We start from the raw sequence: 21,798 nt of genomic DNA on the forward strand, positions 1-21,798 counted from the left end.
AGTTTAATAAACAGTTTAAATCACTTTCTCGTCAACCAGTTACATCGCTATACATTAAACAATAATGCCGTTTAAAATAAACTCAGAAACTTTATTGCTCATCCTTTCAATCCAGATAACTACAAAATCTGTGCATTTACATACAGCTGTACACCTTCCATTGTAAATATACCAAAACAGGAAGTTTAACATGTCCACGGCCCATCCTCTAAGGAAATGGAAAGGAAATGCTGGTATTGAGTGATTTTGATTGAGTCCCTTAAACACAATGAACAGACAACTGCTGAATAAATGCACTTGATGTTCATCACTGACATCACACACCAAGAAGGTAGAAATCAGTAAACAAGCAATTGTTTTCAAATGGACCACTTTTCCAGAAACTGATGAGATCTTGCTGCATTGAATAAGCAATTTCCTTTAACGCCAATACAAAACAGCCAGAAAAATAGTAAAATGTGCATTAAACGTTAGTTATACTTGACAACACAGACGAAACGGTAAAACATAAAACCCATAAATATCCAGAGGTTGTGCCTTCAGACAGGACGCAGCACAATGAACGGTGAGCTAACAGCAGATCCATCGATGCTGTCAGATTAAACAGTGACTGCAGTAACTTGATTTGATTGTTGTTTTTTTTTACTGGCTTAAATTATAATCTATAATTTCTTTTGAAGCAATAAGTCCTGTCTTATTAAAAACATTTAGTGAGACCATGATCAGGCATTTTTATTTGAAATCTAAACTGACCAGAGCAGACTGTTTGCCATCTTCAATATCTAGTGTTAGAATTTGGCTAGATCATATTTATAATATACATTCATTTATAGTAGCATGTAGATAGTTTTTGTATGCATGTACTGTATATGTACATTATGTATGACACATACAGATAAATAACTCTGGAACCTTATGACCATGAATATCTTCTTTGCAGATTGGTAGTTGAGAATAGAAATGATGAAGAAATCAATCCCCCGCCTGCATTCAAATAATCAAACTAGCTGGAAGCCGGAACACGTCATACTATTTATATGTACAAAGAACGAGTCAGAACAACGACTCGCACCATCAGACAAAGTTACACTGTTTAAAATGACTCTCACACAGGCTGTGTGTGCATCTAGAGTTCAGCCTCGTTAAAATAATGAAATGCTGCCAACAGAAGGCAACACAGGTAAATCAGTTTTCCTGTATCTTGTTACTGATTACAATTTACACTAATGGGGAAAACACTTGTGATCAAGCCGTGATCAATGGTCCTCTACTGTACATGAATCAACCAGCACAGAGGTGGGAATGATGCCTGGTCATCCTGAGAGGCTGCCACTCCTCTTCAGAGGTCTGTTGGCTCCGCCTCCTGTAGCTTGGAACTCAATTTGCAAGAGCTTCTGTATGTCTGTGCTACTACAATTTTATATTGCTGCATTAATAAAGCTTCACATGTCTGCAGGGAGTCTTCATGTGTGAATATAGGAAGTCTGATTACAGGAGAGGAGTGAGGATACTTCAATGTACTGTCAAAATGACCCTCTTACATGCCTGTTCTTTCTCCCTTTGCAGTCATCTTTAAAATGTGGAGCCGTTCCTCATCAGGGTCACTTCCTCAAGCTGTGCCTATGGACAGAAAAATCAAATCGCTTAGTTTAACATGAACATATTTAGAAAAATGTCTGAATGATTACACTGCTTTCAATACTACTTTAATACTTCCTGTATTTATAAGCTATTGTTGCTAATTAAAATCTTACGACAGTTACACGATTGTACTAACCCTCTTCTCCATCAGTCAACACGAGCGCCTGGAGAATATCTGAAAGGGAGACAATTCCCTTCACCACATCCTGCTCGTCCACCACCACCAGCCTGTGCACCTGAGGGAAACACCGGAGGACCATTTAAATTACTTCTACCTCCGTAAAATAGTGCTGTTGTTTCTATGGCAAGAAGAACGCATAGAGTAACTGATAAGGATAAAACATTGTTTATCAAAAGACTAGTTCATTTCAAACTGGACAGCGATAACCAAAAACAACAGGGGGCAAACCACAAGCGACGGCTACTTGGTGACGCATAACGACGTCCAGCTCTCACCTCGGCGTCCACCAGTCTGTTGATGATGGCCTCCAGAGTCTCGTGCCTGTGGCAGGTCAGCACTCCTTCAAAGTACTGCGAGCGGTGCTGCAGCGCTTTGGTCACCGTCAGATCCAGGTTGTTATACGTCTTCTCTGCTGCCAGGTTCTGTATAAACACAAGCCTTACGGTAAAAAAATGTTTCCTTATCTTAAATGGCATAACAGGCTGAGTGATATGAAGGAATCCTTTACCCCAATATTGATATTTATGGTGACGCAGTAGATATATTAGGCTAAATAAAAGAGATGTAGGTAAAACAATCACATAATATCCGTTTCAGGCAGATCCAGTGAATTAAAACCTAACAAGTTGAGATAATTACATTGAAGCAAAATTATGGTCAATTTGAATTTCCCATAAAACGTGTTTTGCTTGTTGACTCGTCAACACTACCCATAATTACTTTGCTAGAAAACATTTTAAAAAGGTCTATCATCTCTTGCTATAAATGTTGTCATATTACTGTAATCTCAATATTAGAGCAGCAATGATTTCTTCATTAATTGATAAAACAGAAAATCAACTATTAAGTATTTTGATAATAGATTAATCATTTTCAAGCTAAATATATTTGCTGTCTAAAACTTCTAAAATGTGATGCTTTTCTTTGTCACATCTGATCGTGAACTGTATATTTTGGGGTTTTGGACTGTTGGTTAAATAAAGCATCCTGGGCATCTTCCACTTTGTGCTAATAACACCAAAAAGGTGAAAGACGGATAACAACTTACTATGACATCAAATTTTGAGTATATATCCACCACTCGACCTACAAGAGAGGCAGCACATCAATACACAAACAAATGAAATTCAAGCGGTCTCTGATCATTAATGCAAAATCAACAAGGGTGTAATTTGAACCCGCCCACGTACCTTTGTCATCAACAACGGGGAGCGCCGACACTCGCTGCTCAACAAAAATACCCAGCGCCGTGTACAGCGGTGTGTCTGTGCGGACCACTGCTATGTTCTGGAAAGTTCCGATGTTCAGGTCCTCTATGGTTTCTCTCAAGAACGAGGGTTTTGGCATCTCGGATATCTGAGAACAATAACAAGAGATTGTGCAAACAACACTTTGTTAAAACTGTAGGGGAATGGATGTCTTTGTAAAAAAAGAGTTTCAGAATTTCCCATTTTGTTTAACTGCAGCTAGTTGTCTTTACTCTGTACTAGACGTCTGCCGTGTTACTATTAGACTCAAACACTGAAAATAATTAAAAGTATTCAATGTAGGAGTAGCGCTGGGACTTACAAAAAGCTTCAGGAACTTGAGGATCCTCTTGTGTGTGAGAATATAGAGCGTGTTCCCCGTCAGCGGGTCGATTACAGGCAGTCTGTGGATCTTATTCTTCAGCAGAGACGCTACTGCATCATACAAACTGTGACACACAGAATGTCCGAGAGGACCAAGTTAATCACGTTATTTTGGACACAGCATGTTGTGAGGTAAGAATAAAACAAGTGAACGGTAAAATAACGAAGATATAGTTACTTAGTAATGTTAGCTTGTACGATAAATATTATGGTAGAAACAAAATCTCTGTATTTAGACAACAAAAGGTTTGGATCTGAAGTTTGACACCAACAACAAAATGCAGAAGTCTGGAAGTACTCCAGTCAAACCAAGCATTAATCTAAAAAAAAACTACTTACCTAGCATTGGGAGATATGCTGACCAAGGGCTTAAAAGAGTCTTGAAGGTACAACTCTATTATAAACAAAGACAGACAATAATGTCAAGACCTTCAAGATTACAAGAGTTGATGAAAAGAAGTACGTTACATATTAATACAACTTGTTCACCTCTCCATGTTTCAATTTTGTGTTCTTCCAATTCGTATATCTGTACCTGAAAGATAACAAAGAGAAAAAGTGTTGACACATTTTGGAAGAACTTAAGAAAGAAAACAAGCTCTTGATACAAATAGGAAACTTGCAAGGACACATTCAGCAGCATGTGATGTTAAAATCCTAACTATGACAATACAAAAATCCGTAAATTCAACTTTGAGATTTAAATGTTACACTTCATCTTACCAATGGAGATTTGTAGTAGCGATGTAGAATATTAATAAAGTCTGTGATGGTCAGCATACCTGCGGAGATGCATGAGGAGAATCAAGTCAGTCCTCTATTTATTTCGTCTTACACAGAGTGAAAGTGTGCCAAATGAAAACGGCCCTCACCAACAAAACACTGCTTCTTGCTGTCCCACAGAGGCGCTGCCCTTACCCCATTAGAGACGAGAGCAAAGAACGCCTTCTTGACCTGTGAAATGAATCACACCAAAGTTTCAGTCTAAAGTAGCTACTGAGAGATAGATCTCGTTGTTTTTTTTTGTTTCAAAGCTTTTGTTTTACCTGAAGTGAGGTATCAAACACAACCAGTTTGGAGCTGGTAGGTACGAGGTCATAACACCCGTGGGACTTCATAAACCTGGTGTACACATTGTGCTCTGGGTCTGAAGCAATGACAGAGATTATTTCATGAATTGATCGCTGTTTTGAAATAGCACTATTTCTGAGATTTATATAAGTTCTTACCCTCTATGACTGGGTCCTTCTTGCCCTCAAGATCATCAATAATCACTGGAATCTTGAAATGTAATAAAAGGTCATTAAAATTTAGATTGTCTGGGCAACAAGGCAAAGGCTGTTATTCAAAAGCCTGCATAACAAGTCTAAATAATCCATAGTTTAGCAAATGATTCCAGCAGGGTTTTGGGCAGAGGCACTGATCATTTAAAATGTGCATGATCAGCAGTTAGGAACAACCTTTGACATTGTTTCGTTAATGTACAATTTAGTTATAATGCTCACGGTTAGGATAATGGTCTTTACTAGCAACTGATCAACTGCATTACCAGGATATCGGACACACATAGCGCGCATTAAGTGCACACGCGTATACTGCAGTCAACAAGCTAAACAACAAGGAATAAAAGCTTTTTAAAACATGACTTTAGTTGTAAAGCTGTAGCTATTATAAATATATAAATATTGATATAATTTAATGAATCCTGGTTGGGAAAAACCAACACAGGGTGTCGACGCTGTTTAAGTTATGAGGACATTGGACAACGTCATTTTTAACCAAATAACATTAACTTTAGCAAAGCATTAGCAACACGCTAGCTAGCGTCACTGTCTACCGACTGTCTGTTGACCTAACGTCACCGTGGTGAGGTTTTGACGTTATGTGACACACCGTCTGGACGAATTAGTGGACACCGACACCGGGGCTGAGACCAGTTAGACGGGTTAGAATATGTGGCTTCTTGACGGTTGACAGCCGTTACTAAGAAGTGAGCTAGCCTCAGAACTACTTTGCCAATAATTAGCTTAGCTAGTTAGCTGCTATCCTTAGCATGCTACGGGAAGTTATGTTAGTTAACTTAACTCAGGTGGAGAGGGTTTGTTAGAAAGCTAATTATCTGTACATGATTAAGTCAGCTAGATAACTTACACACTCCATGTTTCATTCGCTGTGTTGCCTTTCTGTAGCCGGGTCCGTTGACAGTTGGCAGGTAGGATCTTGCCAAAACCACACAGGTCTTCCGCTACTCCTCGCAATGAGCAACTTGAATGGCTGATTAGTCGTTCTTCTTCGTCTTTGGTTTTAGCGGCAGCTTGCACCCTAAGCGTTGCACTACCGCCATCTTCTGGAGTTAGTTAACTCTCTTAAAGAAGCTGACCAAGCATCTTCTGCCTTGCCCACTATTATGTTCTTTACTCCTGCTCCTGTTATCCCTAGTCTTTTCCTTTCTTCCAACATGTCATTTCTCTGTGATTCACATCTCCTGCAACTAACCAGCACATCATGCTCTACAGTTTCTGGCACCTGACAATGATCACACAAACCGGTTGGATGTTTCCCTATAATGTGAAGTGAACTGTTAAGAGATATATTACCCCTGACTTCCGCACACCTTATCTCCATTTGTTCCGAATTCCATTGTCAGGCGGCTTCTCTCACCCATTGTTGCGATTTACTCTTTCATTATATTTGACACAGTGCGTATAGGCTACGTGTCCAGCATTTCCAGATATATTACAATACGCACATACTTGTGAATTTACTTTTAATTTAAAAATAAACATTAGATCTTCACTGACTGACTGATAGTTTATAAACTTAAAGGAACTACTGCAGAATTAAAACCTGCCACCCTGTCTGGTGTCACTTCTTCCATACTGAAAACAAACAATCGCTGCCATCATCTTCGCTGTACAGACTGATCATTTGTGGTTCTATTCTGTAAATTAATTTGAAATAGTGTGATATAAACTCACGTTCCTCCATGATCATTTTGAGCCATCAGTAAATGTCTGTAAGCAATAATAAAATTATTCCTCATCTGGTTTGCACCACAATTTAATGTCCGAAGTAGACCATAAAGTAAACCCTTATTATGATGCTGTGTGTCTATATTTCTTCACAGTAATGTGTTGAATTCCAATGGGAAGTTATCGTAGTACATCAGCCTATGCAGCAATATACTGTGGGTGACCTTGCTTTTTGTTGATTTTTAGCTACCTAAATAACAGACAAAATCAGCACATCAAATGAGTAACAGATTTATTTATATACAAAACTGTTTACAGCAAGATTTCTGAATTTAACATCGACCCACAAGGGCATATTGGTGTTCAGGTGCACACCACCACCATGGTATCAAGTCAACAGAAGGAGAAAAATAACCATAAAGAACACCTTGAGCCCTAAAGGGAAGCAGATGAGGGAGTTTGAGGAAATGTAAGGCACCAGACACAGCATCACCAGCTTCTGTTCAACCATCATCAATCAATCAACTACTTACTCAGCAAAGCATGTGATAAAAAGGTTACAACTACCCACTACAGGTACAACATGAGGATTATGAGGGGAAACCCACATTGTGTCTTTGTAAGGCTACAGGATCTAAGGAAAAGTCATTAAGGATCTCAAGCTTGTGACAGTGATCATGCAAATCCACAATATGAATTAAATGGACTGCATGCCTTCCTGGCTTGGTTCTGTCAAGCCTGCATAAACCATCACATCAAAGCCATGAGCTCAAAGATGACTAATGTAACTCTGTAGCCTCCAGCCACTTAAATGGTTTTGGGCAGTGTTTAAATGCAATTTAAAAATTGCAACTCAACAATGTTCATAATTATTACGCATTTTTAAGAATATACTCAGGAAACTGGAGAGCAAACCTGCACCACGCAAAATATAACCAATAGTATCAAACCATTTCCCAAGGTTCTATTTTTATTGTATAAAAAAGGCCATAAGTGGTAAATATCAAAGATCTATTTCAATCTATACTAAATTTCTCTGAGGGTTGTCCATAAGACAACATCTTTATTACAGTCAATAAGGAGAAGTTTAACCATAGAAACATAGAGGATTAGTCTAATCTGCTTAGCAGAAGAGCTTAAAATGTGAGTCGTTAGATTTACAAATAGATTCCTACATCGTGAAGACGCAGTTCAGAAGTTCATTGGCGAAAAGGTACCTGAAGAGGAGTTGATAAAAAAAAATGACAGTGAGAAGAACCGTCAAACCAGTGAAACCTCTTGTGTGAAATCTCATTTGAGGGTGTTAAAAAGGAAATCCACCATTTGTGAGAGAAACCGACATTTTAACACCACATTTAAAGCAATGTGAACTTTGACTCTCCATCACTGTCGAAATAATACCAGTCCTTAATAAAGTTAACCAGCCCTACATGTACATTAACTCAGCTACTCAAAAGAGTTATGTAGTTATTAATGCATGTTCACAAAAAAAGAAGAAGATGTAATTAATTGGGACCAATGTGTTTGGCAATATTATTATGTTTTCTGAGCAGTTGGTTGAAAAGTCCAGATTTTGCCAAAATATAGATAACGTTTCGATATTTAAAGAAAGTGTTCACCGACTGTTATTCTTTGTCTAAAACAAAGATGAATGTTGCTCTTAGAAACGTCTGGCCGTAGGTTACAATTAGTGGGATAGTTTATCAACTGTCGCCTTGCTATGTAAATCAATAAGATATCACATTTGAGCAGAAAAGTTCCACTGCGGTGTCTTGGGTGTCGGCGAGATCACGATTGGCAAGCTGGTGACGTTGTGGCTCCTGTCTTCAGCAAATGAGCTTTTCCGATGTCCTGGGACAGACTTCTTTACATCACAGCGCACTTCTTCTCCTCTGGGGGACCATTCCCATCAGCTTTCTCCATCTCCAAAATGATCCGCTTGAAAACCTCCACAGCAGTCTGCATTTCAAGAATATTGTCATCAGAGTGTGAATGTGTGTCAGAATGAATATTGTTGGTATATAGTTGGTATTCAAAGAGACCTCCGGCATTACCTCGTTCTCCTTGGCGGAGGACTCCATGAACGCAGCGCCCCAGGAATCAGCAAGAATCTTTCCCTCGTCTGGCTTGATAACTCTGGAAAAAAAAATGTAACCGAAAGTTCACTTACAGAAAACACCTTTCGTGTTATATTTGGCTACACAGGCAATGCATTGTTGGTTCGGACATAAAGTGGTTTATACTCTAAAAACTTTCAATAGTCTTGATTACCTTTCCATGTGGAGATCTTTTTTGTTCCCAACAAGAACAGTTGGGACCCTAAAAATAATAATGAAGAAATAGTTACAAAAACACTTGTCACACAACAAAAAAGAGAGAATTTTGGAAGCATTGAATTTTAAGGATTCAACTAAACTTACTGAATCTTTCCGACCATGTCTAGCAGCTTGTCATGTAGATTCTGCACAACTTCAAAACTGAACAAAGACAGACACTGCGGTGAGAAGAGTAGTCGGTGTGTAAGTCTAGCCTGCATGTTACTTACTAACACTTTGGAATATTTTGTTTAAGCAATGGGCAAACAGGCACACAATGAAGTTGAATACAAATCCAAAACTACAACAAATGGAACATTATAAACGTATTTATCTGGCAATTATATGCCATTAGAAATTACACTGCTGGCATATGTAAACAACAGCAGGTCTAACCCTTGTAAATCTTTGTGGTTTGTATTATGAAGTCTGTAAGTTAGACCACAATGCTGGCATCAATTTTAAAACACATATAATGTTGTCTCCCTAATATAGTGTATTAAGACTTTAACAGCGTGTGCCTCATTATTCATACAGATGTGAAAACACAACCACCCACTTACCTTTTATTGGAAGTCACTGAATAGACGAGGACATAACCATGGATGTCCATTGAGTGGGATTGGTGAAAAATGGAGTACTCATCCTACAGACAGAGGGGAGACATCTTATTGGGTGTGACTATTACCAAACACAACATTAAATGGAGTCAGACATACAAGACTATAGCCTCTAGAATAAACACTTTCAATTAAAATAGACAACTTGTCAATCTGACATCAGAGTACACACCATTATTCCAGCCTAAGATAGCACAGTTACAGCTACAGCTAAGCAGATAACGCTGACTTGTCACATTAACTGTCTGACAAACGCGAAATTGGGTTTTGCTTAACGCTAACTAAACAAACCAAGGATTTATCCTAAGGTTAAATATTAGGGTTTAACAGATCAGTTCAGATTAGATCAAGTGTTGATTTAAAACCAAGCGTTTAGTGCGCGTGTCAGATATGATGGTACTAAATGAACAACTTACTTGTCCAGCTGTATCAACCAGTTGAAGATTGAAGTCTTGACCATTCACGTTGACCAGTTTGTTAAAGGCTGAGGAGAGGGATGAACTAGTTTTAGGAAACATTTCTTTACATTAAGCGAAAAGCTGTGTGACTTTGTTTTGGCTGCAACATCTTTATAAACAATCTAATCCAACATACTGTTTTCGATGGTGGGGTCATAGGAGTCAACAAACTGTCCTTCCACAAACTGTATTGTAAGAGATGACTTTCCTGTGCAGGGCAAAGAAACAGAACAGGGTTGTTGAACTACCATTTTGTAATACTTGTTCTTTATAACAATCCTCTACGTAGCACTGGTAACACATGGTAAAGGCATCATCAAAGATGTGGCCGCTGTAGTATTTAGACACAATGTGATTATGGTCTACTGAAATATGTGAGCTTCCAAATTCTGTGACGCCAGAGGATCAACTATGTGATACAATCAGAGAACATACAATTGTGTGATAAGTATAATATAAACTGAACGGCAGTACAGATACATGTAATACAGCTAACACATAATCTGATCGCTCATATAATTTAAGTTCATAACGAGTGGTATTAACTTCGAATGAGGTCGAATATGGTTGCACATATATATCACACTTCCTTAAACTCTGTACTTTTGTTTAAACATGCTAGACTACTAGTTTCGACAAGCACCATTTGGCTCCACAACAGGACGTCAGCGCTAAATGCGTTTACCCAGTACACGTTACAACTAACTCAACGTTAGTAACAGGAGACTTTAGCTTCACAACAACATAGTTGGTTTACGTGTAAGTTAGTAATCGACTGGTCGTCAAACACACGTAGCACAAAGACACACGAACACGGGCAATACAGCGTTACTGGTGTAAGTGTGAGAGAGCGAAGAGGAAAACAAAGCCAGGACGTTAGCTGTTAGCATGCTAGCTGACTCACATTAGCTGTGCACGAGCTCGTGTTTACTCACCGACTGATCTGTAACCTATAACGGCAATCTTTCGATGTTTCGGTTGAGGCATTCTGGTAAATGTTGTCTTCAAGATGTTTTACACTATTTAAAGTACGCCACCTACTTTTACTCTGTAAGCAAACTTTTATCGCCACATTCGTCTCACATCACGTGACAACAACAAACTTTTCAGAGCTGCCCCGCTCGAGCTCTCTGCTGGGCCTCGCGCTGGAAGTTTAAGAGTTTAAGTACAACTTGTACTTATCTAAAAAAATAAAAAATATATATATCGTCCTGTATCTGATATCGTAATCGATATCGATCGGCAGTTTGAAATTATGAAATTGACGTTCAAATTGAAAAACGAAAATAAAACGCTCGCTCAACGCGGTTACGATTTGCAAGTCAAAGTGACGGAAACTGTCATGCTGTGTTGTGTAAGCACACCGTCGTAAAACCAGGGGATACGTCATAACTGACACGGACGTGCGTTCTGGACCATGTGTACAGCAGAGGTCACTCTTTGCTCGTGCCAGCTTGTTTCTGTCGGACTGTTCCAGAGCGACTTTCAGGCCACAATCACCAGGGTCCTTCATATCAACAAGTCTGGGTTTCCATTGATTCAGTAGACAACAGTATGGAAGAGGGAAGTTTAGGTAAATGTAATGTGATTAAAAATAATCCAGACAGATATTCAGTCACAGCGTCATCTGAACAGATTTTGATCCCAGAAAACCCATCTGAGAAGATGCTGTTAGGATTAGTGTGTAAGAAGTTAAATAGCTTAATGGCCCAATGCCCCCCCCCCTCCCTTACGGACTCACGGACTTTGAGGCGCGCTCCCGCGAAGTCCGTGAGGGTTTAGGGATGGCCCAATCCCAATGTCCCCCCTAAACCCTCAAACCCTGAACCCTCAAGGACTTACTGACGTCACCTGGTAAGTGGGTGAGTGTGAGAGACTGTGAGGGCTTGAAATGGTGTGAATAGGAATGGGACAGCACTTTGCTGCAACATATCATGTTACCATGAAAACGAAAAAAAATATGATGTATAATTGTGTGTATTTATTTTATACTTTGTACTTCCTGATTTGAACGTCTTCAGGCTCTTTCCTCACAAGATGAGAGGTAATTCATATAATCTATTTACTCGTTTTTGTCAAAACAGCTTCAATGGCAAAATCAAATATTTGATGAATAAATAAATAAATATCTTCTGATTTCATGTTTATTTTTTGTTCCATCTTTAACCCTTGATGTTTCTGAGTAAATTTAATATGAGAGGCTGAACACCCGTGAGCAGTCCTCTTTGTTTACCTTTTTTTTTTTTAAGTCTCCATGTGTCCACTGGTTACCTCGTGTTTAACGTCACATTGCAATGATTTGTGGGTAATTGCCTTAGGCTAAGTCAGCATACCATGCTGATTTAGGGAAAGGGTTCATAAAGGGCTCAAAATGTCTGCAAGAGAGCCTCAAACACTGATGATTTGACAGTAGGACATCCCTAAACCCTCACGGACTTCGCGGGAGCGCGCCTCAAAGTCCGTGAGTCCGTAAGGGGGGACATTGGGATTTGGCCTCACACTCAACCACTAACCAGGTGACGTCAGTAAGTCCTTGAGGGTTCAGGGTTTGAGGCTTTAGGGGGGGACATTGGGATTGGGCCAATGTCTTCTGTATACTGTCCTTATCTGACCTGCCGTCTACCCGGAAGACAAATACTACCAAATACGCATATATTGTATATCTGTTTACGTCATTCTATTTTCCTATTGCGCCAACATGTATTAAAGGAAATGTGATTTAAATCTCTTTTGGTGATAAAAGTGAAAGAGCAAGAGGAGCATGCTTATTTGTGAACACAATTTCTTAAAAGTACCATGGCTTAGTATATTGTGTTAGTTCTCGACTTGGAACCATGTGAAATGGAGTTTTCTTAGCCAACTCAAGTAATTAAATAAGACCAAAGAAAAAAAATGTATCAGTAATATACATTCACCTACCTCTTGTTTATGAAATCAAGAGTACTTGGTTTAAGTCAGTAAATGCTTTTAAGTCCACCCATACACTCCACTTGACCCTCTGAATATATATATATCTAGTGACCTCTTGGAACACATATAATGTGATGGATGTCTTAAACAGGCAACAGTGAGCGTAAATGTATCTTAACTATTGTATTGACTTGTGATGTGTTTTTTTTAAAGTCTGTGTTGAAGGCACCACCAGCATGCAGAGGCCAGCAACATCCCTGCTGCCACTTGCATTTTCAGACTGTTAAACATTTGCTGATTAAGGAGCTTCAATAGTCTGGGATAATTGATCAAAACACCACAGACTATTGAACACTGTTGAGAAGCAAAAGATGTGTTGACTTATTCTTTAACTGGATATTTCCAGACTTATCTAATATTTTGCAAATCTTCAAGCAAAGTTCTTGCACGACTGGCTTTTGTTAAGACATAATGAAACTGATGGTCTTCATAAGTTTGACTCATTCAGCACAAATAAGGGAGGTTCTGTTGAAAGATATATATATAACTTTGGTAGGCTTTTTTGGGACCGAAACTGAGGTATTGTATTGCCATTGATATCAAAACATTTCAATGATACCAAGCACTACTTTTGACTCAACACTGCATTAAACAAAGTCAAAGATGGGACAGATAACGATGGCTGTTGAGTTCCTCTTGATGCACTATAAAGACTCTTTGGTCATTTTACTAAAAACTTGTGAACTGTCACCAGAAACCAATGTTGTCTACTGCAGCTTTAAGAACAGCTGTCTTAATTAAAACACAGCTCAGTCATAATTTATTCTATTGTGTGTGTATGTGTAACGTTACGTGTTGAATAAAAGTTCACCAATGTCAGATTTGATGCAGATTGGTGGCTCGTGCAGCGTTAATACCACTCACTGCTTGTGGTTAACCGGAACTTGTTTGGAGCTGGAGGTGAACGCTGCCGAGAGATGCTGCCGTCATAAACAGGCAGATGAAAACACAGAATAACCTAACTGACAGGGACAGGTAAAGCAACAGTAAATGAGAGAACCGGACAACTTTAAAAGCACTTTTATATATATATAATTGACTGTCTCTGTTGAGTTGTAACCGTCCGCGTGAGTGCCTCAGGGCTTCAGGGAGAGCACAAGCTAGCTAGCTAACAACTAGCTGGCTAGCCATAGCATTGGGGAGGGGGTGGGTGCCATAGCAACCGTTTAGGAAACATTGAGTGGTGGCTAGCTAGCTAGCTAGCTAGCTAGCTAGCACAATTCAGGCTAACGTTGGTTTGTTGTGCTAGCAGATAAACAAGACGTCGTAGAGACTTAAATGTCCAATGTAGCGTCAGGCAGCCAATTTATGTCACAAGTCAGCGTTGTTTACTTTGCGCCATTGCCCATATTACTGAGCTGTAACGTTGCGCCATGCTTTTTAGTTGACGCTAGCTGTCGAGGATGGCAGACTGGTTGCAGTGTTGAGTTTAGCTAACTTGGCTAACGGTGATTTCTATCACATGCAGGAAGCTAACGTTAGCCATGGAGGCCGACCTGTAAACTTAGGTTACCTCAACGCCACCGTTATGTAAACGTCAAAGTAAACAAGCTTTCTTTTGGACTGATTAGTCTCACGATGAGCCTGACGCTAGATTAGGTTTAACATCAAGTTACTTTATCAATATTTTCATGGGTCAACCTCACGTTAAAGGTAATTAGTCAATCAGCTGATCGGTGGTTCGAGCTGGTGCACTTAGCTTGTAGTTAACGCCTAAATATGTTCTGGAATGATTAATTAACTCAGCTAACACTAATCTTCAACACATTTATTGTTCGCGTTAGGAGCAAGTGTTACAGTTCAATATGGTTGCAGTTCATAATGTATGATAGTTAGCTGACATTCGCATGACTTATTTGGGTCATTTAAAGTGTTTGATGTCATAACATTGTCTTATTCTTATCGTGAACCCCTCTGAATTATGCCTTAAGCAATACCAATTTAACTTGACGTGCACCAGGGGTTTTCATTTCATAAATGTGGTGTTCAATTGGACCTCTACCTGTAACTATTGTATGTTTTCCTGTTGTTATGGGGGTTATGGGAGTGGTTGAGGTGATGTTTTGTTATTTTTGGGTGAATAGGTTAGAGAGATAATTCAGTTAAATCGTAACATCTTACATAACTGTCATTTCAGTATTCAGCTTGAACTAGTATGGATGTTGACTGCAATGGCCGGTCTTACATATCAGGTAGGAATTGTTTTTCTATCACAGATATACTTACCTTCATTAGTTGGCATGTTGTTCAAATGACATCCTGCTTTTGTTTACTTTTTGGTTGCAGCTAGTGGAGATTCGTCAATGGAAAGAGAGTTTTCTGGGGCCCTTGGAGGGCCAACAGTGAGCACCCCAAACAGCAAGGAGACCTCCCCTTGTCGCTCCCTCAGTGGTCAGTGAAAGAATAAGTGTGAATCCCACAAAACAGACGATGTGATGGTTCATCAAATCCCAAAACCTTAATTATTCCTCAAATCACTTCTGTTTTAGCTCCCAATGAATAATCTTACTGTGATATGCCAAATGTTGTGCAAAGATAGACAGATATTTGTATAATTCATTTATTATTCAGATTTCACTTTATACATCTAATATCAATTTGAGGCATTCCTACTGTTGATAAAAGACATGCAATCTGATTTAGGGCCTTCTTTATCTTTGCTCCTGTGTGTCTGTAGCCAACTCCATTAAAGTGGAGCTGTACAGTGATGAAGACCCCGGTCGCCGTACTGAAGATGAAAGAGGGGAGCGGGTAGAGGATGGAGGTCCAGAGCAGGGATCCGAGGCTTTCGGAGGCTACAGGGAGCTCACCAATCCTGAAACCATGCAAGCTGGAGCCACCAGACTGCCCAATGGAAAGCTCAAGTGTGACATCTGTGGAATGATCTGCATTGGGCCTAATGTTCTCATGGTGCACAAACGCAGCCATACAGGTGACTGATCAGTTGACACAAGAACTGAACAGAATGTTGGTTGTGCAGAGTTGAAATCCCTGGCCATTAATCAAGACTGAGTCGCAGAAAAAAAAGCTGCTCTGATGATGGATAATATTTTGAATGCCTTGATTTGAGTGAAAGACCAACAGCATACGAGGCCAAATTAAGCAGACACTATAGATCAATCAAACAAGTTGGGTTAACAGGTTTTATCTATCCTCAGGTGAGCGACCATTCCAGTGTAATCAGTGTGGCGCCTCCTTCACTCAAAAGGGTAACCTGCTCCGCCACATCAAGCTGCACTCGGGGGAGAAGCCCTTTAAATGTCCCTTTTGCAGCTACGCCTGTCGAAGACGAGATGCGCTCACTGGCCACATTCGCACTCATGCAGGTAGGACTTATTCAAAGCCTGATAATTGATTTGTTTTCTTATGATAGTGTAAAATAATGTGACAATACTAATGCCATCTTCCCACTTGTCCCCAGTGTCCTCTCCAACTGTAGGGAAGCCATATAAGTGCAGTTATTGTGGCCGTAGTTACAAGCAGCAGAACGCCCTGGAGGAGCACCGTGAGCGCTGCCACAGCTATTTACAGAGCCTGGAGTCGCATCAGCCCTCCTGTGTACAGAATCCAGGTACGGTTTCATGACATTCACGGAGATGACACGTCAGAAGAACATTTTCTCAGATAAGACAGTAACCGAAAAATTATAAAATGGTGTCGTGAATATCAGTCTCCAAAGGGATTGTAGAGGCATCTAGTGTAGAAATATAGTCTACATCCGTAACACGGTAATGTAAACAACCCCTCACTTAGTTTCTCTTCTGTCCAAATGTTGAAAAGCAGCATACAACTTAAACATTTGGGATAAATGCTGTCTGGGTAATAGGAAAACCCCCAAAATAACATTAAAATTTGTTTGTACTCTGCAGGAGAGGAGATGAGAGAGCTCGAGTTTATACCAGACTCTCTACTGCAATCCTCCTCAGACAAGATGGCATTTATCGATCGGCTCGCCAACAGCATCACCAAACGCAAGAGATCCACACCACAAAAATTTGTAGGTGAGCAATTGGTCTCAGTGTGGACAAGTAGAGGAAACTGAAAGCAGATTTAATTGGTTGAATTGGATACCACATAAAATAGTACTGACCTCCGGCTTCTATAGATTTATTTATCTAAGCTGTGATTGGCCGTAGATCCAAACCAAATGTCCAAGTGAATGAGGAACTTTCCTTTATTGATTGCAGTTACACAAAGCTGCTCCAGAAGAACAGTGAAAACAAGACAAACAGTATAATTAGACAGTTAAACAAGTTAACAGTGATAAAACTTATTGTACACAAAAGTACCGTAATTCAAATGCTTTTTCATTGTATTGACTCCAGTCCAGGAGGAACACGTTTGTCCAGTAATATAAATACAATACTTCCATTTTGGACGGAAATTAAATGAAAACTAGATTTTAAGTTTGAACTCATTCATCATAACCTCCAATCTAACGTTGGCATCCAGAATGAATCCAAATAACTTTGCTGGCTGTTAATTTACCCGGGTAGTTTGCCTGCTCATGTAATTTCTTTCTCCCCAGACTTCCGTAGTACAGTATCATAAGATTGTGTTTCTTTATTGCAGGACAGAAGCACATGCATCTCAACCTTGCAGATGCACCTTATGAGCTCAGCGCTGGTTTGGATAAAGACGGGGAGATGCCCGAAGGTGACCTGGAAACCCCACACTTCACTGGTCTGGGAGGAGAATACACCGGCGTGGCAGGAAATGGAGGAGGGGGGGTATCGGACACACTGAGGCCTCTACACCTTCCCACCACTCACCCGTCATCTTTATCAGAACTCAGGCCGGTCCACAGCTCCATTCACATCTCTGCCGCTCTAGGCCCGAGGATGGATTGCTCAGGGACTGGAGCTGTGCTGGGAGGTGTCGGGGGGAGGGAGGCAGCAGAGGGTCATGAAGATCTGCCCGCGAGCCGAAGTCACGCACCCTCACCCAGCAACGGCTGCCAGGACTCTACGGATACAGAGAGCATGCCAGACGAGCCTTGCAACAGCACAGCTCTGACTCTGACCCTGCACAGTAACAACGGCCACCATCTTCAACTCTCCAACAACCATCATGCGGCACCTCCTCCCGTTGCACACCACAGGAGTCGGAGCAGACACAGCCCCAGCCACGCCAAAGACACGGAGGTGAAGAGAGAAGATGGAGGCCACTCTGCCCTACGGCCCCCTGGCGTTGCGCCAACTCCCAGCTCGCCTACAGCGGCCCCCTCCAACTCTAGGGAGTCGCTTCGGGTCGTAGACGGGGAGGGGCGAGCCGTGCACTCTTACCGTTGCGAGCACTGTCGTGTGCTTTTCCTGGACCATGTCATGTTTACCATCCACATGGGCTGCCACGGCTTTCGCCAGCCTTTTGAGTGCAACATCTGTGGCCACCGCAGCCACGACCGCTATGAATTTTCTTCACACATTGTCCGTGGTGAGCACATCCTTGACTGAGGATGAAGCGCGGGGGGGGGTCAACCTGCTTAAGCTAGAGCTATTCATACACTGAGACAAGGACCCGGCTGGGTTTGGTCTGCACACTAAAGAAGACACTGATGACATGAAAGAGATATGAATATTTTAAACTGGCACAGTAAGCATGTAACGACATTACTGGCAAGCTCATATGTGTGTGTTTTCTGAAATTACAATAGAGGTCCTTGTTATCTTTAATGCACTTTAAACAATGAATCAATTTAAGATGCACTTTTAATTCAATGTGTTATAAAGTAGATGAAGAGCCAATGCACTTTTTTAATCCGCAGATGTGCCTTGCTCCAAAATTCAGGATTCAAACCTGATGCACAAATTACAGTCGACAAATTTGACTTTTGTCTGTAACCTGAAAACTGTCCTTACTTGTGCACTTTAACAGAGATAACACATACAAGACAATAATTTGAAGTCTATAGGCTCACCTACAATGGAATCTGTATTTTAATGACTTGTTCTAAAAGCACTTACTCAACGAAATGATTCCCCAACAAATGCTACGTTCAGCAAAGTTATTTTCCAATGTGGGTTGGATTCTGTAATCGATTGCTTTTTATAATTCTTATAGTGCAGACCAAACTCAAAGACCAGGTCCAAGTCCAACCGATGTGTTTGAGGGGTTGTTCGGGATTTAGAAATGCACTTTTGTTTTTAAAGGTGGCGGGGTGGATAGATCTGTGTGTGTGTGTGTGTGTGTGTGTGAGAAAAGGGGAGCACGTGACAGACCCTTTGTTTTATGGAAGTAAATTGAATAAGTGGAAAATGAATGCCTTTGTGTGAATGCCATGTATGAAATGTTTTTTTCTTTTCTATGACTGCTTTTGTTGCACTGATCCCTGACAGATTATATTAAACTATTTTATTGAATACATTAATGACCTGAACATATCTCTTAAAGTGTGAGAAGAACTGATGGAATGAAAAGGAATACGAGTATCACTGCCACAACTTCAGAGATTACTGGAGAGTTAAGAGTCTTTACAAGTCGATTCATATTCTCCATTTCGTAACTACATCAAACCGCAAACCAACACTACTGTTTCTTCTTAAATGATCCTGGTGTTCTCTCATTGTATTGTGCCTTTCCTCACCATGATCACACCTTGTTGACCACACTGAAGGACATGACCGTCGTATCTTGAGTCAGATCATCGTGAGAGATGTTAGAGATCATGAGTTACAAAATAACTCACTTACTCAAGTTGTTTTTTTAGGCTCAGTCTCTGGCTTCTAGCTTTGCACAATATTTCCATTCTGCTATTCCTCAACAGTTAAGATTAATCAATGTGTTGGCAAAGAACTTATTCTGCTAATTTATCAAAGATGTGCGTGGCGTTTGGCGCATGCTGCTATGACATGAGTGCAGTGCGGAGTGGCGGTTTACTGCCGTCCTCACAGGTTGAATCCCCCAAAAATATATTTTATTTGAAATTACTTGGAGCACATGGTGTGTGTTTCCAAATGGGTTTTGTTGGTTGTGGTCTTTAATATATCCTGTTGTGGTAATATGGTGCAGAAATGAAATGTAATAACATGGTCAGCTTTTGATTCTGTCTTTATCCGTTTACATGTTAAAATGATAGACGTCATCGTTGTAGAAACTTTGTTTATATTGGACTTTGAGCACATTAAGTTGTACTTCTAAACTGGCAAATTTGTTATCTCTTGGTTACAGAATTGTGTATAAAAAATCAATCCCTAATTTGTATTGATGAACAGGACAGTTGTAGATGATGAAGTTCCTAAAGGCTATAATCATCAGCTGACTTGAGCCCTTTAACATTTGGGACAAGAGTTTCTAAGAGTTTATCATAACTTGCAATTTGTAGCATCAAGAAATGTTGCTTTTCAGAGGAAACCAACTGAACCAGCTTTAAATGGATATTTACGGTCATGGTTCCGTCATAAACTGAACTCAGCCCTGTATAGAGTCGCACATTTTTAAGTTGTGGTCGAAATGCACAGAAGCTCTGAAATGCATTTATTTAGACGAATACATTTTTAGATCGTGAGTGTGGTTCGGTATAGCACCAAATAATGGTTCCCCCATGGCTGAACCAAAGAACCACTACTCTCTACTGTTGAGCACTTTTCCCCTCTTACAGTGGCAGAATAAAATAAAAATAGTTAAACATATTTGTACATAAAGTATGAATTAGGAAGAAGCTGCAATGTAATATTTTGTCTCTTTTCATCGTGAGTAAAACCGTGTAGATGTTAATTGTCTTCTTTTTCAGGAGTTATCTCCACTTAGTTTTGCAGAAGACAATTCAAAAAGATTAAATTAAATTTTTAATTTCTTTAACTCAACTGACTTGTTTTAAGAATTGATACAAGTTCTAAAGTTAAGCTGCTTTTGTTTTTAATGATGGTTAGAAAGCTGACTTTGGTGCACATCACTGTATTGAGTCAAGAGTGTCGATGCATTGTGGCTATTTTCTCGCCAGTACATCAACGCTCTTAAAAAGTGGATTATATTCTCTTCCAAAGTCGTTTCATTTAATGATAAAATGATCTTGCCTTAATATAGACTGTTAAATCCTTTCGGGACAGAAGATTGAGATGTTTCCTGCGACCTGATCTATAAAACATTGACGTGTGACTTTAAATGATTCATTATTAACAAATCAAATTGTCATGTCTGTTTGCATGGGGAGAAAATGCTTTGACCCATTACATCTTACTTCACTTTGTATATTGTGATGTAGGCAACAGCTTATATGGACACAATAACCCAGGTGTGATTATTCTTCTGTTGGGACTTCTTTGTAGTAGACTTTACTATTGTGCCTTTGGCCAGAGGTCTTTTCTGCATTTCCTTTTGTCAGTTAAAATAGTCAGATTTGAAGTGTAAAGCGTATCTCGTCAGTTGTTACTGCACATTTTAAACGGCTCCACATTATTATTATTAGAGTACAAATAATACCACAAATCAATGACCGTGGCCAGAACCATGTTCATTTTCACAACCATTGACTATCAGAAGACTTAAATTATTTTGGTGATGTAGACTGCCAGGAGCCAAAGACCTAGATATAATATGTAAAACTGTTTACCCGACTCAGCTATTTTATTGACAAATACTGTACAAAAATCGTTAATGCTAATCCTCTGCAGAATTTATATTTTTTTAATTTAAAGTTGTTTTTATTCACATGTGCAAGACCGTAACAGTAATGTGCTTCTATGCTGTTCGCTCAAACACCCGCAGCCACCTTCCCTTTTAGATACAAGGACAACCAAATAAACTTCATTTCAATACTATCATTCAGAAAAGAAATTCTACTTTTGTGGTATTTTGTGTTCAAATGTTTTTCTTGTTGCACCATTTGTTCCCTTCAACTTCACCATCTTTGTTAACCTTCCCATCCTGTAAATGGTCCGATATTGCTTTAAATAACTGCAGAGCTTTTTTTAAATGTATCATAATGTAATTATTAATTTGCATAGCTCGACCTTCGACTACTGTTTTGTACTGTAAGAAAGTCTATTCCAAATAAAATACTTGACAGGCCTGT

The 21,798-nt window shown here is 39.8% G+C and overlaps 3 protein-coding genes across 4 annotated transcripts; 1 reads left to right on the forward strand and 2 right to left on the reverse strand.

Annotated features, from left to right (window-relative positions):
- Positions 1-70: 70 nt before the first annotated feature.
- On the reverse strand, positions 71-5,763 carry prkag1 (protein kinase, AMP-activated, gamma 1 non-catalytic subunit). Its single transcript, XM_076110396.1, has 13 exons — positions 5,605-5,763; positions 4,683-4,734; positions 4,500-4,600; positions 4,326-4,407; positions 4,177-4,235; positions 3,943-3,988; positions 3,793-3,847; positions 3,392-3,518; positions 3,013-3,178; positions 2,871-2,908; positions 2,098-2,244; positions 1,778-1,877; positions 71-1,620 (listed from the first exon to the last, which is right to left on the reverse strand). The coding sequence occupies exons 1-13, from the start codon at positions 5,611-5,613 to the stop codon at positions 1,610-1,612; spliced, it is 993 nt and encodes a 330-aa protein (XP_075966511.1). The 5' UTR covers positions 5,614-5,763; the 3' UTR covers positions 71-1,609.
- A 937-nt stretch (positions 5,764-6,700) lies between these two features.
- rhebl1 (Ras homolog, mTORC1 binding like 1) lies at positions 6,701-11,170 on the reverse strand. The gene is made up of 8 exons (XM_076110597.1): positions 10,754-11,170; positions 9,955-10,026; positions 9,777-9,844; positions 9,304-9,386; positions 8,846-8,902; positions 8,697-8,744; positions 8,480-8,561; positions 6,701-8,384 (listed from the first exon to the last, which is right to left on the reverse strand). Exons 1-8 carry the CDS (start codon positions 10,803-10,805, stop codon positions 8,292-8,294), a joined length of 555 nt encoding a protein of 184 aa, XP_075966712.1. The 5' UTR covers positions 10,806-11,170; the 3' UTR covers positions 6,701-8,291.
- A 2,496-nt stretch (positions 11,171-13,666) lies between these two features.
- On the forward strand, positions 13,667-21,544 carry LOC142970486 (zinc finger protein Eos-like). 2 transcript variants are annotated; one of them, XM_076110720.1, is made up of 8 exons: positions 13,667-13,763; positions 14,926-14,980; positions 15,075-15,179; positions 15,466-15,720; positions 15,947-16,114; positions 16,210-16,359; positions 16,658-16,789; positions 17,361-21,544. In XM_076110720.1, exons 2-8 carry the CDS (start codon positions 14,944-14,946, stop codon positions 18,239-18,241), a joined length of 1,728 nt encoding a protein of 575 aa, XP_075966835.1. In that variant the 5' UTR covers positions 13,667-13,763; positions 14,926-14,943; the 3' UTR covers positions 18,242-21,544. The 2 variants fall into 2 exon arrangements, with proteins under 2 accessions (XP_075966835.1, XP_075966836.1); XM_076110721.1 differs by lacking the exon at positions 13,667-13,763 and adding an exon at positions 14,074-14,441.
- The last annotated feature ends 254 nt before the right edge of the window (positions 21,545-21,798 follow it).

The sequence above is a fragment of the Anarhichas minor genome, unplaced genomic scaffold (genome assembly GCF_050575085.1).
Source record: "Anarhichas minor isolate MPS153535 unplaced genomic scaffold, ASM5057508v1 ptg000043l, whole genome shotgun sequence".
Lineage (NCBI taxonomy): Eukaryota > Metazoa > Chordata > Actinopteri > Perciformes > Anarhichadidae > Anarhichas > Anarhichas minor.